The sequence below is a fragment of the Notolepis coatsorum genome (genome assembly GCF_963971535.1).
Source record: "Notolepis coatsorum genome assembly, chromosome: 12".
NCBI lineage: Eukaryota > Metazoa > Chordata > Actinopteri > Aulopiformes > Paralepididae > Notolepis > Notolepis coatsorum.
In genome coordinates, this window is record NC_140176.1 from 28571432 (window position 1) to 28597441 (window position 26010).

The following is a 26010-nucleotide window of genomic DNA, read 5'->3' on the forward strand; positions in this document are numbered from 1 at the left end:
GCGCTGTACGTGCTGTATGTGCTGTATGCGCTGGCCTTGGCTTAACACTCACCATCTGTCTGCACCTGTAGCTGAAGTATCGCGAGGATGGCGACCGCTTTATGTCCACCTTCCACTGTGACATGCGGTCCATGGAGTTGGAGAAGGCTCGCCTAGCCAATCATATGGCCAGCCAGGTGAGGTCCCGCCCCCTCGTAGGCAAAGTGACTGGCCACGCTCGCCCCCCCCCCCCCGACCTGCCAAAAGGGAAAACGCCTAAAACCCTTTTCTATCCACAGAATTCCGGAGGCGAAATTCCCCTTTTAACTGAAATCCATCCCTCTCTGCCTTATTTCCTCATGAACTCTGACCGTATGTTATTGGTTTAATCCAATATATTCATATTTAAACAGGATCTCAGTGGAAAGGTAACGTATTTGACACATCATGGAGTTGACGTACCGCAGAGTGCCTAAATGAACCACACCCTCTCGCCAGGGCCGGACATAAGGCCGAATTAGACTTCCGCGTACGTTCTTCTTCTGTGGTGGTTGGGTGGGGGATACAAGCCTTTATAGTTTTGCTAATCGCTCCTCCACACGAGAGTGAGATAGATGTGCACCCGGTGAACAAACCCTCGTCATAGAAGAACCTTGGAAGGAGGGCTTAATTTAGGTACTCTAAACTTTAAAGTAATGTCATCACTGAGATGTACTGTGTCACTGAGATGTACTATGTCACTGAGTTGTACTATGTCAACACGGTCTCATCAGAAAAAAAAATATATAATATATTTTTTTTTCTGATGAGACCGTATTTTATATATATAAAAATACAGTTATGTTATAGCCATAAGTAATATATTTACTTATTGTATAAGTCATATTTACATTTTGTATCTGCGAAAGTCCAAAACAAACAGTTTACAGTCTCTTAACCTTTTTAAACCTATTCATCCCAAATCTGAACCTTCCTGAACTTGAACTTCATGGATTTGTGATGGATTATTTGTTAGTGCATGGGTATTTCAAAGTACCTCATATTTGGTACCATTTTTAAGCTAACAACTAGGGCTTTCCAATGATATAAAATATGTGTATGATTATCATCATTATTGTTGTTATTATTCTTCATGTAGTTGAACTTCAACTTGTTGAACTTCAACTTGAAACAAACAAATGCATTTTACTGTACTTTACTCACACAGGACTAGAAAAATTTGAGTGTATGGCATTTAGCTAATCTTCTGGGCAAGATTCTTTTTTCTATTACACATTAAATTATGACATAAATAATGTGTGCGTTAACATTTTTATTCAAACTTACCCCGTTCTCTTCCTCAAGCCTTGTCTTCCACCATGTACCAGCAGGCCGCAGCTAGCTCGGGGCTAGCTAGGCTAATCACTGCCAGCTGAGTAGAAGCGTCATGTTTGGGCTGATCGTTGGGCTGAGCGTCGATTCTGGGATGATAAAATTTAATATTTTGAAATAATATATGTAAACTTTTCCTGTTGATTATAAATACTTAATTTACTATTTTTTTAAGTGAGAGGGGCTGCTGTGTGTAGCACTGCCCACCTCTTCTTTTTGGCTGCTTTGAATTAAAGGTTATGTCTGAATTTACAGGAACTCTTCACGGACAGGTGTTTTTTAATGAATGACTGTTGTACAGTCACAGCTGAAAATATTGACACTATTGCATTTTCTTCAGATTACTTGCAATTTCCTTTATAAATCAGTTGAAGTTGAAACTAGGTGAATGTTACCTGCTATAGCACTTTTCAGTCTTGGTTGTCAATAATGTGTACAATATTGGCAAAATAAATCATATAAAAATAATTGCTATTTTCCGATTCAAAAAGTCTAACTTAAAATATTGATTAAATACAAACGTTCTGTAATATCGACACTTAAATCAAAAAGTGTGGAAACCAAAATACGTTATTGGTTATTGTACAAAAAGTACAACTCTTGAGGTTTCATGGATGTCTTCAACATGCGACCGGCTGGAGGACAGGAAGCTGGCCACTATATTGTCAGGGCTGGGAAGTAACTGATTACATGTTGCAGGACTACAGTAATATGTTACATTTTGAAAGTATATTCCAGTAGCACTGGTTCAGGGAAGTAATGGATTACATCTTGTCTGTGTTTTGGACAGTCCTACCAGTCTCAGTCTGAGTTCTCCCAGCAGCAGAGCTGGTACTCTGGCATGGTGACCAATCAGGAGATGGTGCGCGTGTCCCAGAACCAGAACACCATCAGCGACGTGAGTGTCTCCTGTATACACACTTCATTTACACTTCATTTACACTTCATTTACACTGTACAGTAGCCTATGGTCATTTAATTAATTATTTATTAATTTATTAATTTGTTTGGCATCGATGACGGTTTGTGTCCTGGCTCCTCTGTCAACAGGTGAAGTACACAGAGCAGTACGAGCAGTCCAAAGGTAAAGGAAGCTTCCCAGCCTTGATCACACCAGGATACCAGGTTGCCAAGAATGCCGGCACCTTGGCCAGTAACGTAAGAGAACAGAGAGACTGAGCAACAGTACATGTGTCATACAATACATGTCATACAGTACATGTCATACAGTACATGTCATACAGTACATGTGTCATACAGTACATGTGTCATACACTATACATACACTATACAGGGGCACTGTGGCTCGGGAGGTAGAGCAGTCGTCTGGCAATCCGGAGGTTCCCGGTTCGATTCCTGCTCCTTCTGGGCAGCGTGTTGATGTGTCCTTGAGCAAGACACTTAACCCCTAATTGCTCCAGATGAGCAGGTTGGCACCTTGCATGGTTGCCTCCGCCGTCGGTGTGTGGTTTACATCAGGGTCCCCCATTTTCAATTCATAATGACATTTACACATACACAACATACAGATATACAGATATAAGAATCTAATCTAATCATCTAATCTAATCATGACATTTATGACATACATACAGATATACAGTAAACAGTACTGTTACATTTGTAATCACAGTACAATCACAATGTAATCACAATGTGTCATACAGTACATGCCATACAGTACATGTCATACATTACAGGTATCATACAATACAAGTGTCATACACTATATGTGTCATACAATACATGTGGCATACAGTACATGTGTCATACAGTACATGTCATACACTACATGTCATACATTACAGGTATCATACAATACATTTGTCATACACTATATGTGTCATACATACAATACATGTCATACATTACAGGTATCAAAGAGTACATGTGTCATACAGTACATGTCATACACTACATGTCATACATTACAGGTATCATACAATACATGTGTCATACACTATGTGTCATATACATGTCATACATTACAGGTATCATAGAGTACATGTGTCATACAGTACATGTGTCATACAGTACATGTGGCATACACTACATGTGTCATACACTACATGTGTCATACAGTACATGTGTCATAGAGTACATGTGGCATACTATACACTACATGTGTCATACACTACATGTGTCATACAATACATGTCATACAGTACATGTGTCATACAGTACATGTGTAATAACGTAATACAGGTGGAGTATAAGAAGGGCCATGAGGAGCGTGTCTCCCAGTACACTGTGGTGACCGACACCCCAGAGATGATGCTGGCAAAGAGTCAAGGACAGATCAACAGCGACGTGAGTCTGTCACCATCACATTTTAAGATAAACATTTACAGTTAAATTATATAGTTTACACTGTATACTATATACTTCTCTCATATTTTTATATTCAGATCACATTTTATTGCCTATATTTATGTCATCTTCAGTTTGAAATATTCCAAAACTGATTTACATTGTACTTATTATAAAAAATGTATTAAATCCGGTAATATTTTACTTAAAGCTAAAATTGTGTATAATGTGTAATAGTGTATCAGCTCTTAGAAGCTTCGTTATGCAATTTTCCTTTATGAAGCAAATTAGAAACTGCTCAGATTATTGTGTTTGGTTATTGATATGCGGCATTATGAGCTTAGATATTATGTTACTGCAGTAATGCTACTTTATGAATGAATATGAATATCCATAGACTATATTTAGACTTTAAATAATTGTTACCTTATGAGCAGCTTATGTTATTGTTTTGTTCTAGTTCGCCTACACTGAGCAATATGAGAAGCTTATGTTATTGTTTTGTTCTAGTTCGCCTACACTGAGAAGTATGAGAAGCTTATGTTATTGTTTTGTTCTAGTTCACCTACACTGAGCAATATGAGAAGCTTATGTTATTGTTTTGTTCTAGTTCGCCTACACTGAGAAGTATGAGAAGCTTATGTTATTGTTTTGTTCTAGTTCGCCTACACTGAGCAATATGAGAAGCTTATGTTATTGTTTTGTTCTAGTTCGCCTACACTGAGAAGTATGAGAAGCTTATGTTATTGTTTTGTTCTAGGTCGTCTACACTGAGAAGTATGAGAAGCTTATGTTATTGTTTTGTTCTAGGTCGCCTACACTGAGAAGTATGAGAAGCTTATGTTATTGTTTTGTTCTAGGTCGTCTACACTGAGAAGTATGAGAAGCTTATGTTATTGTTTTGTTCTAGGTCGCCTACACTGAGCAGTATGAGCAGCAGAGGGGGAAAGGAAGCTTCCCTGCTCATATCACCCCTGGATACAAAATCTCAAAGAAGGCCACGGAGATGGCTAGTGATGTGAGTGATACACACACACACACACACACACACACACACACACACACACACACACACACACACACACACACACACACACACACACACACACACACACACACACACACACACACACACACACACACACACACACACACACACACACACACACACACACACACACACACACACACACACACACACACACACACACACGTCATGATACATACAGTCATGATACAGTACATACAGTCCTGATACAGTACATACAGTCATGTTACATAACATACAGTCATGATACATACAGTCCTGATACAGTACATAGTCATGATATACAGTCATGATACATACAGTCCTGATACATAGAGTTCTGATACATACAGTCCTGATACATAATACAGTCCTGATACAGTATACAGTCCTGATACATAGAGTTCTGATACATACAGTCCTGATACATAGAGTTCTGATACATACAGTCATGATACAGTATACAGTCCTGATACATAGAGTTCTGATACATACAGTCCTGATACATAGAGTTCTGATACATACAGTCATGATACAGTATACAGTCCTGATACATAGAGTTCTGATACATACAGTCATGATACAGTATACAGTCCTGATACATAGAGTCCTGATTAAATACAGTCCTGATACATACAGTCCTGATACATAGTCCTGATGAATGTATTCCCCTACCGTTTCCCAGGTGAAGTAACAGTACTTGTTGTTGAAGTCAGAGGTTCTGTGTAGGATTGTTAGTAACTGTCTAACTGCATATATAACTGTTTCCACTAGAGGGTGCTCTAGGCGGAGCCACTCAGGAACACCACCAGGTGGCGAGTATAAATAGAGATGTCTCCTCCCACTCTTCGTCTTTCTCCCCCAGCCTCTCAGTGAGAGGAGAACTCTAGAACTGCTGCTCATGCCATGTGAATAAATAAACCACACCAGTTAAAGGCTAAAGATAGAAACCATGCCTCTTGACCACATTATTGTCGCCCTATAGCCGGATTCTGTCAACAGGTTATGGGCCCAGATAACACCGGGGCGAAATAATAAGGGTAGCAAGCTTAGCTAAAGTATAGGCTAGGTTAGCGCCGGGAGCACCGCGTGGCTAGACGCTAGGCCAACAAGAGCTAAATCTACGCCTATCATCAACGAAGAGGATGGAAAACAAGGGAAGGGGCAAATGGCCCTCATTCAATGGAAAAGCAGAGGACTACGAGCTCTGGGAAGAGTGCATGCTATGCTGCATGCACGGTGCGAGACTGAAGGAGACGATCCTGGCAGCCCCCACGGGAGACCTGACGGCGGAAGAGCAAGCCCTGGACGACCAGCGTAACGCAGACGCGTACTGTGAGTTAGCGCCACTGCTTGACGACACCAGCTTGGGGCTGATATTCTGCGACACTAAAGACAAAGGCCGAGAAAGCCTGGAGGTGTTGAGAGAGCATTACATCGGGCGAGGAAGACATAGCACTAACGGCCCTGAGGAAGGGGCACACCGAGACTGTGACCGAATACGTCAACAGAGCGGAGCAGATCACAACGCCATTGAGGAGTGCAGGAGAAGCACCAAGCGATGGGCTAATGATGGCGATGATGATGAGATGACTACCGGAGCTGTACAAACCGTTCACACTCCTGGTAACACACGGTTCAACGGACATGACGCTGGGACAGTTCAAGGCCAAGTTAAGAAACTTCGAGGCCTCAGAAGATACCCACCCAGCCGCCACGGAGGCGGGAGAGAGGGTGCTAAAGGCCAGAGCGACGCCAAGGGAGAGGACCAGGACCACGGCGGAACTGGCGTGTTGGCGATGCGGAGAGAAAGGCCATCGGAGAAGCGACTGCACAAAGACTGGTGTAGCTTCTGCAAATCCACGGGGCACACAGACGGAGCGTGCATGAAGAAACACGACCAGAGCGCGCGATACGCGCATGGACAAGATGACGCCATGGACGAGACGGCGGCCATGGACGAGACGGCGGCCATGGATGAGACGGCGGCCACGGACAAGATGGCGACTACGGACAAGATGACGGCTGTGGATAGGATGACGGCAGCGGACACGATGGCGGCGACGGTCGACGTGAGACGGATCGAGACGACGCCCGGAGAATAACGGGACAAGAAGACTGCGCTTTCGAGGCGCTGACGGCGTGCATCGCCGGACCGGCCCAGCTGCAGCGGGCCCAGAGGAGGGGACTGATCGTGGACACAGGTGCGTCGTCCCATGTCATCAACGACAGGAGTCGGTTCAAGAACTTTGACGACACTTTCCACCCGGAGAGGCACAGCATGGAGCTGGCAGACGGGAGACGCACCTACGGGTTGGCGCAAGAGAGAGGAGACGCACAGGTATGCCTCACGGACAGTAGGGGGCGCCGGCGTACGGTGACGTTAAAGAACGCTCTCTACGTACCATCGTTCCCACAAGGACTATTCTCTGTAATAGCTGCTACTGCAAGCGGTGCCAAGGTATTCTTCGATAAAGGTAAACATTTTCTTGTAGAACCTGACGGTACACGTTTGACATAAAGATGTACCAGAGAATATATTATCTGCAAACGGAGTGTAATGACAACGAATGATAATAATGATATGTGTAGCGTGACGGCCAGTCACGATATTCAGACATGGCACGAGATTATGGGTCATTGTAATTACGAGGATTTACTGAAACTGCAAGCAGTGACAGAAGGCATGCACATTGAAGGTGAAAAGCGTAGAACTGACAAAAATTGTGCAGTGTGCAAAACGGGGAAGTTTACTCAACTGAGAAACAGAAATCCCACAGAAAAAGTAAGGGTACCACTTGCATTAGTTGACACGGACCTAGGCGGCCCAGTAAGCAACGTTTCCATAGGAGGCTTTAGATACGTACAGATGTGTGCACAGGGGCAGTGTTTGTTTACTTTCTCAAAGCAAAGAGTGACACACTCCAGGCCACGGAGAAATTCCTGGCAGACGTAGCCCCTTATGGTAACGTAGGATGCTTGAGGTCCGACAACGAAACTGAGTTCACAAACGGAGAGTTCCAATCACTGTTGAGAAGGTACAAGATAAGACACGAGACGTCACGTCCATATCCCCCACACCAGAACGGAGTGGCAGAGAGGGAATGGCGCACCCTTTTCGAAATGGCTAGGTGTAAGCTAGTAGATAGTAACTTACCTAAGAGCCTATGGCATTATGCGGTGCAAGAAGCCGCTTACACCAGAAACAGGTGCTTTAATAAACACTCGGGCACCACCCCGTATACCGCACTGACGGGAAAGAAGTGTAATCTCGCAAGAATGGACCGATTTGGCAGGACAGGGGAAAGCCAGAGTCCATATGTGTAAAAGGACTTTTTGTAGGACACGACAAGGGAAGCCCCGCTTTCTTAGTTTATCATCCCGGTAAAGGGAGAGTGCAGAAACACATGCTAGTCAAGTTTGTCACAAAGGCAACATGCGAGAGCGAGACACAGACAGAGGAGCCAGAGCTGGACTCCAGGGTAAGGTGTGTAGAAACAGAGACACATCAGCCCAGTGTACTTAGTATGGTCGTGCAGGCAGACAGTCAGCCACCCCCAGAGGGCGATGACGAGGAGCATCCGAGGGTGACGTCAAGTGCCCCAAGCAGTGGGAGGTATCCCTCAAAGAAACACAAACCCCCAAAGTATCTGACAGACTATGCCCGGAAAGGGAGTGACGAGGTTGACAGTACACCTACCCCCGTTGATTACTGCTACAGGGTAGTCAGTGGGGTAACCCCGACCTTTAAAGAGGTCACATTGTCCCCCGAATCAAGTAAATGGGGGAGAGCAAGGGATGAGGAGATGAGGTCCCTAGAGGACCACCACACCTTTGCTCCGACCAAGTTACCAGAGGGCAGACAGACAGTGGGAGGGAAATGGGTGTATTCAACCAAGTTACCAGAAGGCAGACAGACAGTGGGAGGGAAATGGGTGCGTTCAATCCAGGAGGGTATTGAAGGCCACGACAAATACAAAGTATGGTTCTTAGCAAAATTGCTTAAATGCTGAAGGAGGGTACTCCATGTTTAAATACTGAAGGAGGGTGACTAACTGCTTAAATGCTGAAGGAGGGTACTCCATGTTTAAATACTGAAGGAGGGTGACTAATTGCTTAAATGCTGAAGGAGGGTACTCAATGATTAAATACTGAAGGAGGGTGGCTACACTGCTTAAATGCAGGAGGATGATACTCTAGGTTTAAATACGGGAGGAGTAGAATCCAGGTTTAAATACCTGATTAGAGTCCATGTCTAAATACTGAAATGGATCCTATGTTTAATTCCATGTTAAAGTACAGAGGTGTCCATGTCTAAATACTGTAATGGATCCTATGTTTAATTCCATGTTTAAGTACAGAGGTGGATGACTTACCATGTTCTCAATGATTCAACTATGTGGGAAAGACCCTGAAACGTTTAGACATGTAAGAATGTAGATCAAGGGAAACACCATGTGATCAAAAACTAGACTATCAGGAGGATGCTCAGAAACTGACAGATGTAAAAATGTACAGAGAAGCTGTGGGAAGCCTCATTTATTTAACAATGTGTACCCGCCCTGACCGATGGTTTGTAGTGAGTAGACTGTCACAGCATTTTGCTGACCCCACAGAGGAGCATTGGATTACTGCCAAACATGTCTTTTGTTATCTTAAAGGTACAGCAGATAAACAACTGTGTTTCAGAAAGAGCAGCGAGGGTCTAGGACTTAAAGCCCACAGTGATGCAGACTGGGCAGCTGACACCACATGTAGAAGGAGTAGCACAGGATATTGTGTGAGTTTGAACACAGACAGCTCACTGGTTTCGTGGAAAACAAAGAAGCAGCCCACAGTGGCACTATCAACTTGTGAAGCCGAATATATGGCTCTAGCTATGACCATACAGGAGTGTATTATCCAGAATAACTGCTCGAAGTGATGGAGATAAGATTATGAGTATATTGCTTAATATGTAATAGGTAATTGGAATGTATCCTCTATACCAAATATGGTGGTTTTTGAAGATGAGGGGCGTTTTGTCAACATCATTTAAAAATGATGGACACTGTGTATATATGAAGGCTGTTGTTTATGAGGGCAACCAGGGAACCATTGTGATTGCTAGGAACCCAGTGTGTCGACATAAATGTAAACATGTCAATATAGAAAATATCATCTCATCAGATCTGTCATCAGAGAAGAAAGATTGACACTGGTTTACTGTCCAACGGACGACAGGGTAGCAGACACTATGGGGAAACCTGTTCCAAATAAAAATTGAAGGGATTTGCAAGGGTCATGTTTAATGTGTAAATATTGACTGCCATACTCTGTTGATGTTTTGGATTATATTATTTCCTTTGTAAAATGTTTTTCGGGGAAGTTATCCAGTATGCTAATACAAACCCTAAGTGGGAGTGTTGAAGTCAGAGGTTCTGTGTAGGATTGTTAGTAACTGTCTAACTGCATATATAACTGTTTCCACTAGAGGGCGCTCTAGGCGGAGCCACTCAGGAACACCACCAGGTGGCGAGTATAAATAGAGATGTCTCCTCCCACTCTTCCTCTGTCCCCCCCAGCTTCTCAGTGAGAGGAGAACTCTAGAACTGCTGCTCATGCCATGTGAATAAATAAACCACGCCAGTTATAGGCTAAAGATAGAAACCATGCCTCTTGACCACATTATTGTCGCCCTATAGCCGGATTCTGTCAACACTTGTACTTGAGTAAATGTATTCCCCTACCGTGTCCCAGGTGAAGTAACAGTACTTGTACTTGAGTAAATGTATTCCCCTACCGTTTCCCAGGTGAAGTATCGTCACGTGTACCAGCAGGAGATGAGGGGTAAGGTCTGCTCGGAGGCCGGAGCAGCAGAGGCAGCTCACGCCAAGGGGAATGCAGAGAACTTCAGCCAGGTGAGTCCAACGTCCTGCTTCTATACAGTAGCTGCCTTTCCAAAGTTCCCTCACCACTTGTTAGTCTCACATAGGATAGCCATACCTTTCTTCACACTATGTCAGCACTGTACCAGCACCAGAGAGAGGTCTGGCTGAACCTATTATCAATCTGTTAATGGGGTAAAAATGCTCTGACTTGTTTGTATTTATTTTTTCATTCATTCATTTAACATTTATTTTATCTCGAGGGACACTGACGTTTCCCTCATTTACAGTGACGTTGAGTGAACGTAATGTATAGAATAACACAAAGATAAAAACAAGTAATCAGCACAATACAAGCTAATTAAAATAAAATAAAAACAGGAAACAAGAAATAGACTAGAAGCAATTACAAAATGATCTATTGGTCCCTCTTGTAACATTAAAGGGGCACTTTGTCAATTATTTTGTCAATCAATTTATTTTGTACTGTAATCACACATATATCCCAAGGCTCTAAACAGTTTTGCACACATTCATTTAGTTTGACAGTTATTGAGTAATATCTCCTCCTGTGATGTCATCAGAGGACATGTGTGTGTCCTTGTGTTATGCTGATTACAGTTGGTTGATGAGATGAACACTGTGTTGCAGATTGCCTACACGGAGCAGTATGAGCAGCAGAGAGGGAAAGGCAGCTTCCCTGCCATGATCACCCCAGGCTACCTGCAGGCCAAGGCGGCCCAGGACCATGCCAGCAACGTGAGTAACCCCCCAACCCCAACCCTAAAGGCCCCCACATAGTCGGGCAGAACGTACGAGGAACGGACTCTGCAGAGGTCCGCGTGTCCTTAAAGCGTACTCAAAGCATACTCAAAGCGCACTCAAAGCGGACTCAAAGCGGACTCAAAGCATTCTCAAATCGGACTCAAAGCGTAACTCAAAGAGGACTCAAATCGTACTCAAAACGTACTCAAAGCGTACTCAAAGCGTACTCAAAGCATACTCAAAGCGAACTCAAAGCAGACTCAAAGCGGACTCAAAGCGGACTCAAAGCGAACTCAAAGCATACTCAAAGCGAACTCAAAGCAGACTCAAAGCAGACTCAAAGCGGACTCAAAGCGGACTCAAAGCGGACTCAAAGCACGAAGCTCCAATTTTCTAACTGTGTGGACTTCCGCGTTGCTCACTTGGTGTCACACAAAAGGCTGCTGTTGGTTGACATCGACCTGCATTAAATGTGACACCGATCTGCATTTTACTCTGAACACTCAATCCGTGCCAAGAGAGAGGGGCAGGATCATGGTTTTATGGGTAGGATTGGTCCGGTAAAACTTTGGCAGGTAGATGACGCAAAATTCTGTTTTACTATCGCTAATCGTTATACATTCCAATTCATATACATTTGTACCATGTCTTTTTTTCATCATCTGAAGAAACTTGAGAAGTTTGAATGGCTTTTCTCATTTCTAAATCTTGGAAACGGAGGTAACCTAGACTCTTTATTTTGACACCGGTGGACGACGCCGTGACAGAAAGTGTAAATAGCACGCAAGGATTGTGGGAAATGTAGTAAACTGGCACGAAACATTTTGGAAATTGGTACGCGGCCGGTGGTACGCTTAACCTCAAACGACTACGGACATGCCGCGCAGAGTCCGGTCCGCTCACAGTACGCCCGATGTCAGAGCCTTAACTCTAACCATAACCATAACCATAACCATAATCATAACCATAGCTATAACTATAACCATAACCCTATGATCACCCAAAACACTGCTCCTTAACGACGCTTCTCCCAAGTCTATTCTTAATATGGGTTGATATGGGTTTTTAATTATTCTTTTGAAACCAGAGGACGGATAGAGGAGACACCCTGGAAACCGAATGGTTTCCCCCTAAAAGACATCGCGGGATGAATGGAATGGGAAGACTAAATTGTTTGTTGCAATTTAGCACAAACTGGACATGCAACCATCTTCCAGATGAAGATGGGAACGGAACCAATTGTAACTGAAAGGATAAACATGGCAAGATGTTCAATAACGCAGGTCACGTGAGTGGCCACCTGACTAGGCTTCGTATTTAAAGGAACACGCTGGCTTTTTGGGAAATACGCTTATGTGCCGTCTTCCCCCAGAGTCAGGCAATAAGATAGGTACCTTCTCACCTCTGTGTTCAGTACAGAGTCAGACAAGAAGATAGGTTCCCATCTCATCTCTGTGTTCAGTACAGAGTCAGTCAAGAAGATAGGTACCTTCTCATCTCTGTGCATGTGGTACAGTGAGAGAGAGACCTGCGGCACGCTAGCTAGCTTACACAATGACTGGAAGTGGATACGGACCATTAGCCTACGGTCAACGGCAACGAAAGACACTTTCCGACAACTCCTTGTTCTTCTTGTTCTACATGCTGTGACTTGTGTACACTACGAGAACCCGGGGGCGTCTGTCACGAAGAGTAGGGGTTCCTCCACGTTCCTGGCCAGATTCACAATCAGGTCTCTGACATCAAGGCCACCTAATCATCCTTCTTTTTAATTGGCTCTCTCCCGAGCCTCTCAGCCAGTGCCGGTGTACCAACCGCTGAGCCCGTGCTTCACACAAGACTAGGTGCTGGAGCGGCTGGGTAGCGTAGAGGTCTAAGCACTCGCCTACCACCGCAGAGACTCTTGGTTAGAATCCAGCTGTCAGGGGTACCTCCGGCTTGGTCGGTCGTCCCTACGAACACAATGTGTTCGCGGGTGGGAAGCCGGTGGGGTATGACCCTCCCCAGACTGACAGTAGGGCAGCATGTGATAGTCTAGACCCTCCCTAGACCGACAGTGGGGCATCATGTGATAGTCTAGAGTTCTAGACCCTCGCCAGACCGACAGTGGGGCAATGCGCGCAACGACCAGGAAGGGAATTGGCATAACGACTAAATTGGGATGGGAGAAAATTATTGAAAGGCAAAAAAAAAGAAGAAAAAGACTGGGTGCTACACATTGTTGGTGGCGGGCCGGTTACCCTTGTTTACACCGTCAGGACCTCTGTGTTCTACTTGTGGAGAAGCGCTGTTATAAATACAGTAATCTCTTCACTCCTCTCATTGGACATGTTTTACAGTGTGTTGGTGTCAAAGTGTCATCTTCATCCATCACCACGGTCCTGTCATCGCCTCACTCAACGTCGCGGAGACAAAGAATTCTGACACTCCTGGGAATCCTGTGTGGTCACCTCACAAACTCTCCACTCGGACTGACTTAGACCTTCTGTGTGTGTGTGTGCATGCTCTGTAAACATGTATCTCTGTCTGTTCATCATCCCATAGCCATGCAGCCCTGAGCTGTGACACAGGCATGTTGTCCTCCTGTTCCTTTTAAATCTCTTGCTCTCTTTCCTGTCTCTCTCCCTGTCTGTCTCTCTCCCTGTCTGTCTCTCTCTCTCTCTCTCTCTCTCTCTCTCTCTCTCTCTCTCTCTCTCTCTCTCTCTCTCTCTCTCTCCCCCTCTCTCTCTCTCTCTCTCCTCCAGCTGAAGTACAGGAAGGATTTGACGAAGACGAAGAGTGCATCACACTTCCAAAGCCTGACCTCAGAGGACAACCTGGCACTGATGAACGCCCGCAAAACCAGCAAGCTTAGCAGCGAGGTGAGACAGTCAGGGTCGGAATTCACAGAGACAGGGGAGGGTCAGGATTTCAACCCCAAGGGTATAAGAGTTGATGAGGGAACATAGGACTGAGGGAACATAGGGCTGAGGGAACATAGGACTGAGGGAACATAGGGCTGAGGGAACATAGGGCTGTGGAAACATAGGGCTGAGGGAACATAGGGCTGAGGGAACATAGGGCTGAGGGAACAGGCTGTGGGAATATAGGGCTGAGGGAACAGGCTGTGGGAATATAGGGCTCTAGGAACATATGGCTGAGGGAACATAGGGCTGAGGGAACATAGGGCTGAGGGAACATAGGGCTGAGGGAACAGGCTGTGGGAATATAGGGCTCTAGGAACATATGGCTGAGGGAACATATGGCTGAGGGAACATAGGGCTGAGGGAACATAGGGCTGAGGGAACATAGGGCTGTGGGAACATACAGTAGGACTGAGGGAACATAGGGCTGAGCGAACATAGGGCTGAGGGAACATAGGGCTGTGGGAACATAGGTATGTGGGACCATAAGGCTGAGGGAACATAGGGCTGATGGAACATAGGGCTGTGGGAACATAGGGCTGTGGGAACATAGGGCTGAGGGAACATAGGGCTGAGGTAACATAGGGCTGATGGAACATAAGGCTGTGGGAACATAGGGCTGATGGAACATAGGGCTGAGGGAACATAGGGCTGATGGAACATAGGGCTGTGGGAACATAGGGCTGTGGGAACATAGGGCTGAGGGAACATAGGGCTGTGGGAACATAGGGCTGATGGAACATAAGGCTGTGGGAACATAGGGCTGATGGAACATAGGGCTTTGGGAACATACAGTAGGACTGAGGGAACATAGGGCTGAGCGAACATAGGGCTGAGGGAACATAGGGCTGTGGGAACATAGGTATGTGGGAACATAAGGCTGAGGGAACATAGGGCTGATGGAACATAGGGCTGTGGGAACATAGGGCTGTGTGAACATAGGGCTGAGGGAACATAGGGCTGATGGAACATAAGGCTGTGGGAACATAGGGCTGATGGAACATAGGGCTGAGGGAACATAGGGCTGATGGAACATAGGGCTGTGGGAACATAGGGCTGAGGGAACATAGGGCTGTGGGAACATAGGGCTGATGGAACATAAGGCTGTGGGAACATAGGGCTGATGGAACATAGGGCTTTGGGAACATACAGTAGGACTGAGGGAACATAGGGCTGAGGGAACATAGGGATGACTCCCACATTTCCAGTGCTCCTTGGTCTACAGTTTGCCTCTAGATACCGGTATAAAGATAATAGATACGACCTAGTGCTCAGGTTGAAGCTCACTTCCAGGCAGGAAGTACAGGTAAGAATGGGGATTTCCTGGAGCCAGACTTTTCATTAGCTTCGATTTGATTCGATAAAAATGTATTGTCATCATACAGCACAAGTACAGTACAACAAAAATAACAGTAACAGTAAAGTGCATTAGTAATATACATGTACAGGTGATTAAACTGGGTATAAAATATATAAGTCAGTACTACTGAGTAATAGTGCTAATCAGATGTATGTACAGAGTTGTAGTATTAATATGTACAGTGATACAGGTATAAAGACACTATGGTAGTAACTAGTACTGTAAGTCATACTGGTCAGCAGTGTAACTAGTAAGAGTAGGTAAGTGATATACAGATATAGATATAGTATCTACAGATATGTAAAAAGGAGTATATGCAGGTATGTACAGACAGATGTGGATATATATATATATATATATATATATATGCGGTAAGAATAAATATATATATATATGGTATATACAGCATCCTACTGCTATCATACAGAGTATGGATTATATGCAGGTATATTCAAACAGATATGGATATATATATATATTATGCAGTAAATATAAATGTATATATATGGTATATACAGCACTATTGTACATGCTATCATACAGTTATATGGGTAGACTACAGTATGAGGTAGGTAGTTATGATTATTATGATTATTATGATTTCAGTGTATGACAGTTGTAGACAGTGAAAGCAGTAGGTCGGTATACATTGAGTGTATGCATAAATACATCTCACAAGTTATTACTTCTTAGCATCATGGTTTTGAATGATTAATTCAATGGGGTAAATAAAAATACTAATACTAAATAGTATTCCTATTATTCACAATAATGACCTCTTGAGGGACGCTGGACTCCACTGTATCCACAACCATGTAGGTACATTGTTGCTCATTCACGTCATAAGATTTACGACTATTGTCGTTGCCATAAATCTACACTGAGCCCTCTCTGCGACCAGTAGAGTACAGTAGCAATTCATCAGTCATTCTCAAAACTGACACTGTTGCTGGTCAATGTCTGTGTGTGTGTGTGTGTGTGTGTATGTGTATGTGTATGTGTATGTGTGTGTGTGTGTGTGTGTGTGTGTGTGTGTGTGTGTGTGTGTGTGTGTGTGTGTGTGTGTGTGTGTGTGTGTGTGTGTGTGTGTGTGTGTGTGTGTGTGTGTGTGTGTGTGTGTGTGTGTGTGTGTGTGTGTGTGTGTGTGTGTGTGTGTGTGTGTGCGTGCGTGCATGCGTGTCTGTGTGTGTGTATGTGTATGTGTGTCTGTGTGTGTGCACATGTGACCACGTACTGTATGTGTGTTTGAGTGAAAATAATTATTGTGCACTCTGTCTGTCTGTCTGTCTCTCTGTCTGTCTGGACCGGCCTGCATTCCTTGTGTCTTTGCCGCGTGTCTCTGTGAGGCTTTAGTGCTCTCCCTCCAAGGACAGGGAACATCTGATAATGCTAGCGTCTTTTTGACAACGACACAGTAGCGTTCTGCGTCTATTCTGGACCGTTTCTCCTTTCTATCATTCAGACAAGTCTATTCTGGACCGTTTCTCCTTTCTATCATTCAGACAAGTCTATTCTGGACTGCTCTCCTTTATATCATTCAGATAAGTCTATTCTGGACCGTTTCTCCTTTCTATCATTCAGACAAGTCTATTCTGGACTGTTTCTCCTTTCTATCATTCAGACAAGTCTATTCTGGACCGTTTCTCCTTTCTATCATTCAGACAAGTCTATTCTGGACCGTTTCTCCTTTCTATCATTCAGACAAGTCTATTCTGGACTTTTCTATCATTCAGACAGATCTCCTGCTGTCGGGTCATGGCGTTCCTCACTGGTCAAAGGTAACGAATGCCATCACGACGTTCAACCGGCTGTGAGAAAAGACAAAACCAGCCGAGACGTCCGTGAAAGGTAGACGATGAAATCAGTATCAGAATAAACATCTGGAATCATAGATGATGAAATCAGTATCAGAATAAACAGCTGAAGTCATAGACTTGAAATCAGTATCAGAATAAACAGCTGAAGTCATAGACTTGAAATCAGTATCAGAATAAACAGCTGAAGTCATAGACTTGAAATCAGTATCAGAATAAACAGCTGAAGTCATAGACTTGAAATCAGTATCAGAATAAACAGCTGAAATCATAGACTTAAATCAGTATTAGAATAAACATCTGAAATCATAGACTTGAAATCAGTATCAGAATAAACAGCTGAAATCATAGACTTGAAATCAGTATCAAACTAAACATCTGGAATCATAGACTTGAAATCAGTATCAGAATAAACAGCTGAAATCATAGACTTGAAATCAGTATCAAACTAAACATCTGAAATCATAGACTTGAAATCAGTATCAGAATAAACATCTGAAATCATAGACTTGAAATCAGTATCAAAATAAACAGCTGAAATCATAGACTTTTTTTGTCTTGGCATGTGGCCTCTAAAATATGTGCGCACGGCCCTGGTCAAGGTTAAGCCCAGAGGTTCATGGCCCTGGTCAAGGTTAAGCCCAGAGGTTCATGGCCCTGGTCAAGGTTAAGCCCAGAGGTTCATGGCCCTGGTCAAGGTTAAGCCCAGAGGTTCACGGCCCTGGTCAAGGTTAAGCCCAGAGGTTCATGGTCCTGGTCAAGGTTAAGCCCAGAGGTTCACGGCCCTGGTCAAGGTTAAGCCCAGAGGTTCATGGCCCTGGTCAAGGTTAAGCCCAGAGGTTCACGGCCCTGGTCAAGGTTAAGCCCAGAGGTTCATGGCCCTGGTCAAGGTTAAGCCCAGAGGTTCATGGCCCTGGTCAAGGTTAAGCCCAGAGGTTCATGGCCCTGGTCAAGGTTAAGCCCAGAGGTTCACGGCCCTGGTCAAGGTTAAGCCCAGAGGTTCATGGTCCTGGTCAAGGTTAAGCCCAGAGGTTCATGGCCCTGGTCAAGGTTAAGCCCAGAGGTTCACGGTCCTTTCCATTTCACATTCAGGTTTGTCTTGGTTGTTGGGCCATGATGGAGCACCTTATTCAGTCCTCACTGTAAAAAAACAACAGAAAATAAACATGAAAGACAGAGGAGGTTTTAAGTTGGAGGTACTGTAACAAGCTAAGATCTGGTTGAAAGAATTATCTCCACCTATATATCATAGTATTGAAATGCAGACATATTGGTTTTTGTAATCAAACAGCAGGCCGTTGTATTTATGTATTAATTTATTCTGCCTTTCCTCTTCCAGGTGGAATACAAAAAAGACCTGGAGAACAGCAAAGGTCACAGCATTAACTTCTGTGAGACGCCACAGTTCAGAAACGCAGCCAAGGTGGCCCAGTTCACCAGTGATGTAAGCAACTCAGCAGACAGACACAGCTCTACGTCACTCTGCACTGTCACACACCATTCTCTGTCATCATGTTTAATTTCTAAAGAAGGATTACTGTTAATGACGGTTCCTACTTTATTTGATAAGTCAAGTCAAGTGTTCCTTTATTAATCCCCTTTGGGGAATTCAAGCGTCATAGCAGCATGGGGAAGGGGGTACAGGTAGGATAGGTAGTAATAATAATAGAACATAGAACAAAGTGGAAGTAGTAATGATAATAGTGATAACAGTAGTAGTAGTCCTACACTGTTAGATAGTCCTAACAGTATTTATTATTAAGAGTCAGACAGTCCTAACAGTGTTTATTATTAAGAGCCAGATAGTCCTAACAGTGTTTATTATTAAGAGTCAGACAGTCCTAACAGTGTTTATTATTAAGAGTCAGATAGTCCTAACAGTGTTTATTATTAAGAGTCAGACAGTCCTAACAGTGTTTATTATTAAGAGTCAGATAGTTCTAACAATGTTTATTATTAAGAGTCAGTCCTAACAGTGTTTATTATTAAGAGTCAGACGGTCCTAACAGTTCTCAAGTTCACCAGCTGTTAGTTCTCCAGTAATTGGCAGCAGTCTGTGTCCACCAGGTTGTGGAGCCTGATGGCTACTGGCACGAAGGACTGGCTGAGGCAGTTTGTGGTGTGTTGGGGGAGTAAGATAATTGACAGTAGAGAGAGACAAAACACAGGGTAGTGAGGGGATGACGGTACATGGAATGTGCCTTTTCTTTCTAAGCCACCTAGGCACCTGATATTCAGTCTCTAAGCACTGATACACTTGTAATTCATGGGTATATAAAGCTGCGATAATTATTTTCAGACAGTATTTTTCACATTTTCTAAACTTCGTATGACCACCTGCCATCAGAAGGTCTCATTGAGTCATGATGTCCTGCTGATCAACCCTGCTATCAGAAGGTCTCATTGAGTCATGGTGTCATATTCAATCAACCCTGCTATCAGAAGGTCTCATTGAGTCATGGTGTCATACTCAATCAACCCTGCTATCAGAAGGTGTCATTGAGTCATGGTGTCCTACTCAATCAACCATGCAATCAGAAGGTCTCATTGAGTCATGGTGTCCTACTCAATCAACCCTCTGCCACCACCTGTGTTATTATAATGTATTTTTTTCAGTGAATCTCTTAATTACAGCATTATTGTGCTTTCAGAACAGTATTATGTTTGTGGGTGAAATATGTACCTACCTTGTTTGGTATGTCAATATTTCACCTATGTTACCTATCTCTTAGTTGGAAAAGGTTTGCGCCATTAGGCAATAGGGAGGTGTAGTGGTTACGTCATTGTTGTTTCCGGCCAGTCCACCTCGCTTGAAATTGCAATGTATTTCCAATGGACACATTTCTAAATCGTCTCATTTAAAACAAATAAAGCATGAACATTGGCATGGTGTACCTTTCTATGTGTATTCATCCACAATCTATAGCTCAACATGAAACAATTCGCAATTAATCGTAAAATAATTACGTATAATTTTATTTCAACCAAAAATGGACAATAATGTTTTGTGCAAAAATGGAAAGCTTGCCAATCTTCATGAGGCAGAATTATTACAATAGCCGATAATACATTTTCCCAATGATAAATCCCTATACGGGTGGACCGTGCGGGAAACTAAAGTGACGTATTTATGTATGTAGTGATGTATTTGCAAATCTGGTATGTCATAAATGTACAGATGTAGCAGTACTGTCTATCTGTATGTTGTGTGTGTCATATATGTTATGATTAATTGAAAATGGGGGACCCTGATGTAAACAAGACGAAAGTCTTTCTCTGGTCTGCATCCCCTTAACAATTGTATGTATTGAGCTGTACTGTACTGTACCCATTCTGCAATCTGTTAATAAAGTTTTCAATCAATCAATCAATCAAACGTCAGACTACACCTCCCTATTTAATGTGACAAGCCTTTCCCTTGCTGCCCTCATGTGGTCAGAAAATAGTTACTGCAGTCAATACGTTGGGGACCATTGTCATTCTAGTCTCTTTGTCAATATTCAACATTCTGTGTGCCCCCCCCCCCCCCCCCCCCCAGAACAAGTACAAAGAACAAGCCAACCATATGAAAGGACATTATGAAGAATCAGGCATGGACAAGAGGACCATGCACGCCATGAAAGTCAGGAAACTTGCAAGCAATGTAAGAGTTTTATCAAAGAAATTAATATAGGAAGAGGGAATAGTAAGTGATGTAAGCGTTTTATCAAAGAGGTTAATATATAGGAAGAGGGAACAGGAAGTGATGTAAGAGTGTTATCAAAGATGTTAATATATAGGAAGAGGGAACCGGAAGTGATGTAAGAGTTTTATCAAAGATGTTAATATAGGAAGAGGGCACAGGAAGGATGTAAGAGTTGTATCAAAGATGTTAATATATAGCAGAGCCGTATACAGCATATATATATACAGCTCTGATTATAGGAAGAGGGAACAGGAAGTGATGTAAGAGTTTTATCAAAGATGTTAATATATAGGAAGAGGGAATAGGAGGTGATGTCCTCACTGAGAACTCAACACACGTCATTCACATCAGCAAAACTGACACTATAAGATAATAATAACATGCCTAAAGCCGGGGCGGCTACGTGGCGTAGTGGGCAAGGCGCTCGGCACGAAATCTGGAGACGCTGAGCTTGCCTGTTCGAGCCCAGCGCTCCACATTTGCTTTCAGTTCAGCTGGTCGTCCGTACTAATACACATTGGCCGTATTAGGGGGTGGGAAACTGATGGGTGGGGATCGGGCGTTGTGGACAGCGACTCCTACAGGTCGGTTGGTGCGCCTGCGCAGTAGAATCAGGAAGTGTCGGGAGCAGCGTGAGCCTCCCACGCGTTACTCCTCGCCACTGAGAGGTCGAGCTGCGCAGGTGAAAAGATGCGACTGCTGTTACCTCAAGTACCGGAGGGGACTTGTGCTATGTATGACTTAGTCCACATTGCAGCCGGCTTGTGGGAGGCAAGAAACAGCGTTCGTGACAGGGGAGGGTTGAATTGGATGATACGAAATTGGGATGGGAGAAAATATAGAAAATGGGAGAAAAAGTGGATAAAAAAAACATGCCTAAAGCCTTCCTCAATGTAAAGGTTTCTGTGAACGGAGTCCATATACTGTATAAGATAACATAAGATATTCCTTTATTGATCCCCTTGGGAAATTTGCGAGGGGAGGTACAGATATGGCCAGGGTAATAGTAGAAACTAGAAGACATAGGCAATAAAATTAGATCTGAATATAAAAATAACAGTGTAAACAAAGGTGCAGATGAGGGTCTGTATGCCCTCGGTTATATTACACGTTACAATAAATATAATAATATTTTTTTATCTTGATATATACTATGAGTAAGAGTTAAAGTGAACAGTATACACAAGGTACCCTAACTGGCATGATCTATCTACATCATAGAATAGAAGTAATTTATTGATCCCAAGGGAAATTCAGCACCACAGATCGCTCACAATGAACATTTAGCTAGTCAAAAAGTCAAAATAATAATAGGAATAAGATAGAAGAGATATGCATTCTAAAATATGTATATACATTCCAAAATTCTGAAATATACAGTCCGACAATATACAGTAATATACAGTAAAATGTAAGATTATATGTCATACATAAAAGAGCCTCATTGTAGAGAGAACATGCCTAGTGGGATCACGCTTGACATGTATTATCAAGTGGCCTCCCTATAGCCGGACACATCACACCTCTGGCATGCTACTCTGCAGCGGAGCGCTAGCCCTGCACAGCCTTCCATGGCTCTGCTGTTCTCAGGCCTCGTCCAGGCTGTTGGAATGTCCACGAGGGGAAGTGTAAGTATAGCTACAGTGGCTCGGGAGGTAGAGCAGTCGTCTGGTAATCCGGAGGTTCCCGGTTCGATTCCCGCTCCTCCCGGGCAGCGTGTCGTCGAAGTGTCCTTGAGCAAGACATTTAACCCCTAAGTGCTCCTTATGAGCAGGTTGGCACCTTGCATGGTTGCCTCTGCCATCGGTGTGTGAATGTGTGAGTCAATGGGTAAAATGTGAGGAACAAATTGTAAAGCGCTTTGGATGAATAGCGCTATATAAATGCAGTCATTTACCATTTACAGCAGTTGGAACGAGATGCAAAAACAACATTGAAAATGAACAAATTGATCCCCCTCACTACTTTTAAAGACTCTATCACACAAACGCTTACATTGCCTCATCTGTGGTGAAGCAGGGTGGTGTTTGATTCCGGCTAACAGTGATCTAATTGAAAGGAATCAGGATGGCTTTTGAATCCGGCTAACGGTGATTTAATGGAAAGTAAAACGCGATGGCGCTTCTCTGCCAGTGTCTTTGTTAACACGGTCTCTCTGTACATTCCAGATCACTTACAAACAGGGGTACGAACAGGGCAAGACTGAGCACGGTGACTACAGCTACCCAGCCACCAGCACGCCAGGTTACCAGAGCCAGAGAAAGCTGGACCCGCTGAAGGATGTGAGTCTCCCGTCTACCAAGCAAAAACAGCATATAAAATCCCACAGCTTATAGAATCATAACAATAACATTGTACTTATTTTATGCCTATTCTTATGTCTGCACGTTTACGTTGCACTAGTTTTATTGTCTTGTATGCCTATTCCTATGTCTCCTATTTATGCATTGTTTTTTATTCTGTCAACTATATGTTCATTTTATACTAATTGCTGTGGGGCACTCTGGGTCCATGTATGAAAAATGCTATATAGATAGTTATTAATATTTATTATTATTATATTGTAAAACATTTATTGCATGCATTGAAATTTCTGTAAGTCTCAACGACATTGAAAATGAGGGTGACCTCAATTGTCCTTTCGAGAATAAATAAAGGGCTGAATTAAATAACAAGACGAGGCAAAGAGCAAGGATAACAAATACATTTAAACACGTACAACTTCATTGACAAAGGTTGGATATCAAGGTTTTAAACTCTGGAACAGAGGGGCGAATCTCAAGCTTTAAGGACCGTTGGAGTTCATTCCATGAGCTAGACTGAGGCATCATAGCACAATGCATATTTACCCTGTTCTGAGCAAACTCAGGGACCTTAAGGACCCTAGAATGAGTTCCATTGGTTCCATAATTCCATTCCAATAATGATGTAGCATAAGGAGGTATAGCTTACCAGTAAGGGCCTTAAAAATTAACACATACCAGTTAGTATAGGCTAGTATATTACAGTATAGTACACTATAATATATAGTACAATAATGATGTAGGATAAGGAGGTAGCTTAAGGGCCTTAAAAATGAACAAACACCAGTTAGTATAGTACAGTAGTACACTATAATATATAGTACAATAATGATGTAGTATAAGGAGGTAGCTTACCAGTAAGGGCCTTAAAAATGAACAAACACCAGTTAGTATAGGCTAGTATAGTACAGTATAGTACACTATAATATATACTACAATAATGATGTAGTATAAGGAGGTAGCTTACCAGTAAGGGTCTTAAAAATGAACAAACACCAGTTAGTATAGGCTAGTATAGTACAGTATAGTACACTATAATACTACAATAATGATGTAGTATAGTATAGAAATGGCGTTAGTATAGAAAGACAAGGACACACCGTCCCTGATGGAAACAAGACAAACGTCTTTTTCAGGTCTGCATCCCCTTAACAATTGTGAGTATTGAGCCGTACTGTATTGTACCCATTCTGCAATCTGTTAAATAAAGTTTTCATTCATTCATTCATTCATTCATTCATTCATTCATTCATTCATTCATTCATTCATTCATTCATTCATTCATTCATGAGTCATGGATGCAAAGTGAACCCGTCTTACACAATGCCTCCACTAGGGGCAGAACGGCTAACCAACACAGTAACATCATATTGAACAAACATATATCTCCACATGTCTGGGTCTGGCTCAACCCTCCTGTTGTTGTTACTTTCTCCCCCCTGTCTTTGGTGTTCCTGGTCGGTCTGTTTTAACTGCTCTTACATAATTAACACGAAAACCATTAATCATCACCAATTTAACACATTTTTAAGATGTAAACAATGTCTCATACTAGTGGTGATCATGAAGAACTGCAGTGAAAATACAAAGAATAGACACTAGAAATGTGTTCCAAATGTTACATTTATAACATTTATAACATGCATCATTCGGTCCAGAGCCTCTCTGACAGAAAAACACCTAATCATTCTCCTACTCGTTGTTTTACCAGGGTAAAATGAGAGCAAGGCACACATAAAGCTTTATATACAGTAGAGGTCTGTGAGAAGATACAGGATGAGACATTGAACACCACAGGTTTTGATTAGATTACATTCAAATGTATTGTCATCATACAGCACAAGTACAGTACAACAAAAAGAAGTTTGGCATCCAACCAGAGTGCAAATGTAACAGTAAAGTACAATAGTAATATACAATGTACAGGTGATTAAACTGGGTATAAAATATATAAATTAGTACTACTGAGTAATAGTGCTAATCAGATGTATGTACAGAGTTGTAGTATTAATATGTACAGTGATACACATATAAAGACACTATGGTAGTAAGTCATACTGGCCAGCAGTGTAACTAGTAAGTGTAGGTAGTGTTACAAAGTTGACTGACAACTCAAAATTCAACGAAAGTGGTGATAAGCTGTATGTGTTCAAATGCCTCTTGTGAAGGAAATCAGCCTTGAGGCGATCAAATGTAAAACACAATATTTATGACTGATGAAAGTTGCAAATCATATTATTATTTCTTAACGTTGTTGTATTCATCATCATCTTTGGTTGTACCTCCATGCAGAAGAACTACAGGCAACACATTGACCAGGTGAAGTACAGTGCGGTGACAGACACCCCAGAGATCGTCCAAGCCAAGAAGAACGCCCGGCTTCTCAGCAACGTAAGTAATACATTCACACAGTGGTCAGCTTTATCTAACACCACCCCCATAATTTAGATGCAAAGAGACTGCTATCCATGCATGTCCCCTAGCTAAATTATAGTGTTTTGTCTCTGTTTATCCTCTAGCTAAACTATAGTGTTTTGTCTCTGTTTATCCTCTAGCTAAACTATATAGTGTTTTGTCTCTGTTTATCCTCTAGCTAAACTATAGTGTTGTGTCTCTGTTTATCCTC

General features: G+C 42.9%; 1 protein-coding gene across 1 annotated transcript in view; it reads left to right on the forward strand.

Annotated features, from left to right (window-relative positions):
- Positions 1–26010, forward strand: part of nrap (nebulin-related anchoring protein) — a gene marked incomplete at both ends in the record, with an annotated part of 82600 nt that overhangs the window by 13646 nt on the left and 42944 nt on the right. The window contains 12 exons of the mRNA XM_084325788.1: positions 72–176; positions 2141–2248; positions 2401–2508; positions 3556–3660; positions 4571–4678; positions 10480–10587; positions 11206–11313; positions 14064–14180; positions 18736–18840; positions 20935–21039; positions 23250–23363; positions 25677–25775. Coding sequence (XP_084181914.1) covers positions 72–176; positions 2141–2248; positions 2401–2508; positions 3556–3660; positions 4571–4678; positions 10480–10587; positions 11206–11313; positions 14064–14180; positions 18736–18840; positions 20935–21039; positions 23250–23363; positions 25677–25775 — 1290 coding nt within the window. The remainder of the gene's footprint in view (positions 1–71; positions 177–2140; positions 2249–2400; positions 2509–3555; positions 3661–4570; positions 4679–10479; positions 10588–11205; positions 11314–14063; positions 14181–18735; positions 18841–20934; positions 21040–23249; positions 23364–25676; positions 25776–26010) is intronic.